This window comes from Atractosteus spatula, chromosome 7, assembly GCF_055471065.1.
Source record: "Atractosteus spatula isolate fAtrSpa1 chromosome 7, fAtrSpa1.hap1, whole genome shotgun sequence".
NCBI classification, from domain to species: domain Eukaryota; kingdom Metazoa; phylum Chordata; class Actinopteri; order Semionotiformes; family Lepisosteidae; genus Atractosteus; species Atractosteus spatula.
In genome coordinates this window covers 61,633,875-61,642,144 of record NC_142712.1, presented here as the reverse complement: position 1 = coordinate 61,642,144, position 8,270 = coordinate 61,633,875, and the positions used below count along the sequence as shown (strand labels likewise).

The 8,270-nt window shown below is 42.2% G+C and overlaps 1 protein-coding gene across 1 annotated transcript; it reads left to right on the top strand.

Annotated features, from left to right (window-relative positions):
* The first annotated feature begins 1,852 nt into the window (after positions 1-1,852).
* On the top strand, positions 1,853-7,673 carry fbxl22 (F-box and leucine-rich repeat protein 22). The gene is made up of 2 exons (XM_088921303.1): positions 1,853-2,254; positions 5,605-7,673. The coding sequence occupies exons 1-2, from the start codon at positions 1,920-1,922 to the stop codon at positions 5,951-5,953; spliced, it is 684 nt and encodes a 227-aa protein (XP_088777429.1). The 5' UTR covers positions 1,853-1,919; the 3' UTR covers positions 5,954-7,673.
* Positions 7,674-8,270: the final 597 nt, after the last annotated feature.

Below are 8,270 nucleotides of genomic sequence, written 5' to 3'. Positions count from 1 at the left end.
ATACGATTACCACCCACACGAAGCTCAGTAACCACCTCTGCCTGCAAAGTGCCAGCTGAAGCAGAACAGCACGTGTCAGCGTCTGCATTCTCTCTTCTAATGCAATAGCTACTATGTGGGTTAGAAAAACAGGTGAACAGCTGCTGGCGCTTGCTGAAGTCAATCCACAGGTGTCAGGCTATATGGCGGAAACACAGTCTCCATTTAAGGAGTTACGTTTTTTTCTTTCTAGGCTAGGTCGCAGCTGTTTGGGATCTCAAGAACCGTTTGTATCGGGATTTCCAGTGCTACTTCAAATTCATTTCTGGTATCAAAGCCACAACAGTGCTCCACTATGAGTCCCATTGAAATGTCAAAGCCCTCATAGTAAGCTGATCTTGTAAAATATTAGATGTCAACTCCTGACATGACTGGTTTCAACTGAAGAGCAAAACCCTTTTCTTTTTGTTGAATTTGCCCGAGATTCAGGAAAACGGAGATGCGTTTTAGTTTAAGAAATCATTCTGTTTTACAGTGTTGCTTGCCATATTCCCAGTCTACAGCACCTTTGGCAGCAGTATGGGAGCACACCTTCACCATTTGTGTCCACTGGCCTGAGGCAGAGCAGGTCATATTATCATATCAAAGGAATTCACTGATGCCGCGTGTCAGGGAAAAGAAAATGAATTATGTATGGCTTGAAATAAAGAATTCTCTTTTCACTTCGATGACAGATGCAGATACTATTCCTCAGCAGTAATCTTACCAGTTCTTTGCTTTGCAAGACCATTATAATTTTTTCCCCCACTGTACGTAGCCTGTATATGTGTAAACATAGCTCTGTAATGTTACAGCAGGCCAGCGCATGTGAGTCCTGTAATCAGCTTCTCTTCTTAAAATTAATACTGTAAATCATAAAGCCTAATGTTTCAATAAAGTGTGAATAAAGTTATTCCAATCACCGTTAATATTTTCAGTGAAGCTGAAATTATTATCATTTTAATGTGTTAGCTTCCCTGTAGAGATACACATTGAATGGATGTGGAATGCACTAGCAAGCAAGCAGCAGGCTTTAGGTTTAGAAAAGAAGGCCTTTATAGTGGATTTGTGTGCCTGTGTGATTCTTTGGGAGACTAAAGCAGTACAATGCAGAATTTGACAGTAAGCAAAAGTAACTTACTCCACCAATTCCAAACCTTAAAGCCACACATTTCTGTCCACCTTAATGTTTATTACAGTTAAATTCTGTGGTGGTGTCAGTACCATTCATTTTGATTTACCAAAGCTGGTGTGCATTAAAAATATCATTCATATTCAAACATCACCCATGCCATTTCTAATTATTTCTTCGTAATCTCTTTTGATTGCTGGCCTGTGCCCTTTCTTTTGATTTTGTTTTCACAGCAGAAATGGTGCTGCAGCCAGACTTTTTCAGAGAATTGTGGACACTTTCCAGAACACCTCTCAAATAGGAATAATTTGAGCTGCTGCCTTTCACATTTCTGCACAAATATTTTCCATCAGCTCAGAAACTCTCTTGTCTGAACTCTTCGTAAGTCCAGAAACACAGAACGAGCCCTTGTGGACACAAGTGTGACCTGATGTTTCAGGACCTTCCGGAACTGCCAAGGGTCACATGAACTTTTGTCCTCAGCATCAATCTTCTGAACATCTGCTCGAACGCGCAGCTCTCTCAGATGGAGACTGAGCTCTCGGAAGGCAAGGCTGCCTGGCGTGGCTCACATTTCCATTTTTGACTGCAGCGCCAGTTGTTGTCCCGAAATAAACACCATTCCACAGCCTTATATGTCCAACAGGTTCTGTGACTGATTGTGGAGGGAATCACGCATCTGAACTGCTCGACACAGCTCACAGACCCTGCTGTTGCACTGTAATAGCAAGCTGTCTGCCAAAGTCTAGGGGGTCTGCTTCCAATAGCAATGCACATTACAGAGCTAAACAGGGAGTGCCTTCTCCATTTATTCTCCTTCTTGGACAAGGAAAGCCGCAGAAGCCTTTCTCTGACCTGCCTCCTCCTCAGGGAAGTGTTCCTTGACGTGGCCCTCTGGCCTGTGCTAAGCTTCCACTCTCCCTGCGAGCTGAAGAGGGATAACTTTGTGCTCGGGTCGTCTCTGAGGTATCTCTCTGTCTGCTGGCATTCCAGCAGGGTCAAAGTGTGCAACATTGAGGACTGGATGAAGACCACGTTCCAAAAGGATATCTGCAGAAAACACGAGACCCTCGTCAGTGATTTCTTATCCAAGGTTTGTAACAGGTGAGTGGTTTTTCCCCTCCTGTATTCTTATTGCTCCATTGTTGGAGTGAGTTTTTTTTTTACATTTAGATGTTTTGCAGAGTGCAATCTTGACAGGGCATTGATTAACGTGTTCAGCTGCATTATTGCAAAATAGGAAACAAACGTGCGAGTCATCATTCTAAATAAAAAGTCACATCACACACAGGAAAGGTATTTCAAAATGTTTGCTTTCTTTTGCTTGATAGTAGAACTCTGTGGAGCTACGTTTGTAGATGTGCAATGTGTAATATCGTGTTCACTCAGGACAACAACACCCAAGGATTGAAAGCTTTGTGAATGCTTGGATTACTTGGTCAGACAAATTTGGCATAACTAGTGGGGTTAATGGCCTCTCGACCACAGGATGAGGAGGTTTGAACCCCATTCAGACTAAGGGAAACCAGGGGCAGCTGGAAGGTGGTGTTGGGGAAGAGGAGGGATGCTGGAGACAAATGTGAAGGGAGGTGTCTGAGTTCAGTTTATGTAGCTCCTCTAGTTTGGTGATGACGGTGAATAGGTGCAGCTGTGTGAGATGGACTTGTTGCTGTTATCCCCCCCTGAACGTCACTTTATAACGTCCACTTCATGGGCAGAACACCAGGAAGCTTGTGTGGAATTCAAGAGTTTCAGCATCTACTTTGTTCTTTATTCCATTTCTCCCGTCTTCTACAGCTGAAGCACGGATTGCTACAGTTATGAAATGTAAAATGACCCTCAAAAGAAAACAAATCCAATGATAAAATCCATCAAATCAAAAGTCACATATCCTGCATTGCTGGAATGCCAGTTAGGTGGCGTTTGTACTAATTTAGACAATGAAATGCTGTGTGTATATACTGTACAGAGCTGAAGAGTTGGAAACAGACACTAATGTTTGTGGTAGAAGACATTGAAAAGAAAGTGTAAAGATTTATTTTACATGTCTTGTACTTAACCATTATACTTGTTGATTGTCTACAATCACGTTAAAAGTTTGCCTTCCTGGAAATAACCAAATGTAATTTGTAGAATATGACCACAGTGCTATTTTTGCCCTTGCTCGAGAAGAGGTTATTTAGTGTCAAGCAAGCAGCACCTGTCCTAGAATAACTACTGTATGAACTCTCCCACTCACCGCCAGAAGACACGTTAGTGATATGTCTGTCCTCACGTAACTGGGTAAAACACGAAATTACCGCCACTCCCTTTTCTACAGAGAGCTGTAGTTTGTCTTTCTCCATTCCGGGAAAGGCCGTGCAGTTTTAAATATGATTTCAAGCTAAATAGATTGTTGTCTTTTTTTCGGGGAGAATGGTTAAGGGTGTTAATTATTTTCAGTATAAACGTATCCACTTTATTGTTAAAATGAATTTGATCATATATCGCAATTTTAAAATAATTTAAATTCGTTATTTTTAGCGCTTAAACGTGAATGTATTTTTTTTTTTTAAATATAAAGGCTGTTCCCTAAAATCGTTTTGAAAACGAAACGTTCATTTCTGTCATCACAGGTCAATGAATCTACAAGGCTGGGTTTGACATTCAGTACGGGTGCTAAGGTGATACCGTAATGCAACATTAAGCGCTTTTTTCGTCTTAAAACACGTAACTTAAACCACATATTTTCCTGATCTGCATGGAAATTTAAAAGCTGCAGAGGAAAAGACGGCATGTTCAGAACTCTGTTAGGTTGGAATGGAGGCACATTACTCCACGCCAAAAAATGTCAATCTTACAGGGAGGGATATCATTTTGGGGGGGAATCATAATTCACATGTTGTCGTAGAAATCTGGAGGGTGTAATTAATCACTTCTGTGTTACTGTTGGTTAAGCAACACTTTCATGTTATGTGTAATGCGTTGCTTTTTTTTTGTTTTATTTAATCGTTCCCATTGGACACCCTTGTGAATCTCAGGGGCACATTCTTCAGAATCTACACACTGCTGTTAACATCCGTTTCTCCTAAAGACTGGTCTTCCCTCTTTCAGTGCAGTGAGTGAAAGGGGGACGCGTCGGTAATGGGAATTTATGAAGTGTTTGGCCTCTTGTTCACTTCATGCACAGGAGGAGTACCACGGAGTCTGTTTAAAGAATGGATCCGATTCTAAATTCTTACCACATTCCGCTCGAATATGTGCGAGTCGCATGTGGTAAAGTATTAAGATTACATAACCTTTTTATGTAATCCGAAGCAGCAAGGCTGAGTGACATTTTGTAGTTGCTGTTGTCAGCTGGGGTGTGTTAAACCTACACGTCCCTAGTACTGCTAGCGAAATGCCGCCACCAGGTAGCGGTATTGACATTTTGAGTTGAATTTTTAATAATCATAAAGGTGTACCTCCATTTAATAATAATTTGCTTGGGTTGACGCTTTTTAACCAATGTGACTTTCGTCTGCACTTGTTTATACAACAGGACGTTTTGTATGAGTAAACTAAATGAGGTAACTTACTTAAGGGTACATCAGGCGAAGCCTTACCTGTGACGTGAAGCCGCACGCTTATAATTACACGTTTAGCGCCCTAAACACTACTCCGATATAATGGCACTGTGGCACATAATTTTATTGTGTCCCGAATTTACATATGTTGTATATAGTCTATAACATGGACATAAAATAGTGGAGAATTAAATTTAAAAATAAGTTCAGGACGAATAACAGCATCCAAGAATCCGATGCTTTGTGAATGTCTATTGAGTATTGTAACGCATACGGCCGACATCGCAGGTTGTGCGAGCCACCTTACTAGCGCGGTGAAGTCACCGCCCTTCGCTGTGAATAGCAGGGACCGCAGCCGTCGGGCTGACGGAAGATTTCCCTTTGGCTCAACTGGCTGGGTCCCTGTTGAGTGATACCAGAGGCCCGGGTTTGAGCCCCCAGTGGTGGACTCGAGGGTGCATGCCCATGTGAACCTGAGAGCGCTATAGTATTTTTGGTGTAAGTCTTTGTTTGATTAAGGGCTAGCTCCCTGGCCATACAGTCGGTCGAGGAGGTTCGGACCTGCGTTCAGAGTGAGAAATCAATCAAAGAGGAGCTGCCGAGGTGGAGGAGGAGGAATGCAGAAAAAGAGGTGTGATATATACTTTATATAGCTAACGTTGGTGAACGCTATGATTTTGAACAGGTGGGTGAAATTGGCTTGTTGTATCGTTATCCCACCTGAACTTCGGTGAAGAACTTCCATCCCATTTCAGTTTTCAACAGAGCTGTCGCACATACATATACTGCGCGTCTGGGGTGTCTTGATTGCGCAGTTGTCCGTGCTACGTCGAAACAGCTGGCACGGTCTAATTTCAGCCGCGACGCAGATTGGTGTGTAGGCGTGACGCTGTGGACATGTTTCCTCAGGTGCCCCAATCTCCAGTCTTTGACGCTCTCCGGCTGTGGACATATAACTGACCGGGATGTCGCTCGCATCCTGCAGAGCTGCGCAGGGCTGCGCTGCCTGCGACTGGAGAACTGCGTGCGGGTCACGGACGAGGCCCTGTGGGCCGTGGTCGCCTACGGACACAGTCTGCAAACCGTCCAGGTAGACTTTTGCCGCAACGTGACCCGTGCGGGACTGCAGCGGATACAAGACAGGCGCCCTTCCATCCATCTGAGTGCGGAGAGGAGTGCGGACATGATTCCTGACATCAAGCCCGAGGGAAAAGTACCGTTCGGACGAACGCTGCAAAAATTACTCCAGTATTCCTGAAACTAGTGTTTTGTTATTATGGATCCCAAAGGACAGCGATAAAATATTCCAAGCCTGTCTTTGGTCGTTATGAATGTTCCTTTCTCTCACTCCCGAGGTATGGGCCTAAAGAGTAGTAGTTACTGTGATTTAGTGTCATTCAATTGAAGACAAGTTTTTCTTGATTTCTAATCTCACATTCCTCTTTTGAATTTAAATGTTTGTTTTTTTTATATTTAATTCTTTGAGTGTTGTGTCTGGCTGTTTCTAATGATATGATCTCAGGGAGGTTGTGTTATGAATTATGGCCCATACCATTTAAATTAAAAATCAGGACAATAAACTTTTGTTTCAGTGTTGTACATACAAAGGCAATAACAATAAAACCAAAGTGCTTAATTATTCAGAAGTAGCACAAATGTTGAAAAAATGTGTTCAATCTCGTGCAAAACCTGTGTCCAGAACTCTACAGCTAGACTTCTCACACCGGCCCTTTGAAACACATCACTCCTATACTCAAGTCTTTACATTTGTTGCCTATTAAGTCACGTATTCAATATACTGTAATATTTTGTTACTGACTTTTAAGGCTTTGAAAATTCTGGCTCCATCATTACACTCTCTGTGGAACTCCCTTCCTCCGACTCCACCAGAGACAAATTCACTCCCTTCAAATCCCTGTGGGGTTACTCTTCCTTCTATCTGTATGAACCCGTATGTTCTTGTTGAATGTTTTTCTTTTTATTTGTCCTTCCTTGATCACTATATACAGCTTGAGTTTGGAAAGGCGCTTCATAGAAGTTTATTATTATTATTGTTGTTGTTATTGAGGAAAAAACTGAGCTGTCGTACGGCGAATTTACGTGGTACATCATCCGGGGAACAAGGACGACCGAACTCTGCAGGTTGATTTCTCCGTTCTCGTCATCACAAGATGGTGGACGACGGGACCCGAAAGTGTTCAGGGAAGATGCCACCGAGAATCCTGTACGCAACCATGTGGCAACTGTTCCCTTTGACTTTAGACTTTAAATGACGTCATGCACCCGGATTACATAATCCTGTTCAACGTCGACGGGTGCAGGTCCTGTCGCGGCGGTAGCAGTTGTGTGTGTATGTGTATATCACTTGCACTGCTGTTTATCTCTGGAGAGGGGAATTAGGTGCTGTTCTCCTACAGGCTTTACGGTAAGCAATGACCCAATGTCAGTCAGCAAACAGGGTTTCCCTGAGGACGTGCTGGCTCTATGCCAGGGTTGTGAATAGAAACACTTTATGTAAGAGAGCGCTGGGAATATGGAAATAGGCTGGAGAGGAGCTGTGCAGTCCATGTGACTATTCTATATTTGCTGTATCGCACTAGGCGGCTCACGCAAAGTGAACGGATTTGCTGGGTGCTTCTGTTGGTCGTGTACAACAAAAAAAGAAATGACCGTGGTACAATAACGCTGTACCACGAGTTACTAGTGAAGCAAGACTAATTTTACGCGTCTCCTTGTTTGTCTTTGTTCAGCGTCGGCGTCAAAAGTCACATGTTTAGATCAGAATTGTATTTTTAAAGTAGGGTGCCACAGGTAGGGGGATTGCTGTTACAGTATCATGCCATGTTTTCTTGATATAATAACTCCTCTTCTTTCGTACTGTGATATTGTGTTGAATCTGTACCGCAATTTAAAGAGAAAGGGGCAAACCCAACTTTTTTGGGACATTTCACAAATGAATAAAGAATCTATTCTTGGGACACTTAGCTTTTATTTAATGACCTTCTCTTTACCGTACGTCAACACCTACCGTAAATGTTAGCAAACCGCTTTGTTAATTTACATATAGCATGACACAGTTGTTCCGTTTTATTTGTATTTTTTTCCCGTTTATTAATTTACAAGTTTCAACTTGCATAGTGAAATTATATATCTGCAAAATAAGCGGAGTAAGGTACGTGGGAGTACCATGGAATGGCTGCGATAATGAAGTCACTATTTTTAAATGTTGCTGACTTTTGAGTTGACCGTATGCTATAGGAGTACAGGAGGCTGGCGTGAATCCCCAAAGTTCAGAAAATAAAAAAAACAAATAAAGTCTGTGGATGTATAACTCAATTAATGATTAACCAGATGATTCAGACGCTAGATTCTGTACAAGCTTTAACATTCCAACGATAAAAATAAGAACATTTAATGGCTAATTTCTGAAGTGAACACAGCTTTATAATATTTAGGTTATATGGTGAAAATGTGAGGTAAAGACTTGACAAAACAGACTGAAGCAATAAGGGATTCGTTTAAGAGATGTTAATGAAATATGCGCTATATACCCAGTCTGGGTGTAACACACTGAT

What these genes read in the sequence shown, in the direction of transcription:
- fbxl22 (XM_088921303.1), top strand. Translation starts at nt 1,920, where the DNA reads ATGCACATTACAGAGCTAAACAGGGAGTGCCTTCTCCATTTATTCTCC. An exon ending in TTATCCAAGGTTTGTAACAG is followed by an intron (nt 2,255 to 5,604) that starts GTGAGTGGTTTT and finishes ATGTTTCCTCAG; the next exon opens with GTGCCCCAATCTCCAGTCTT.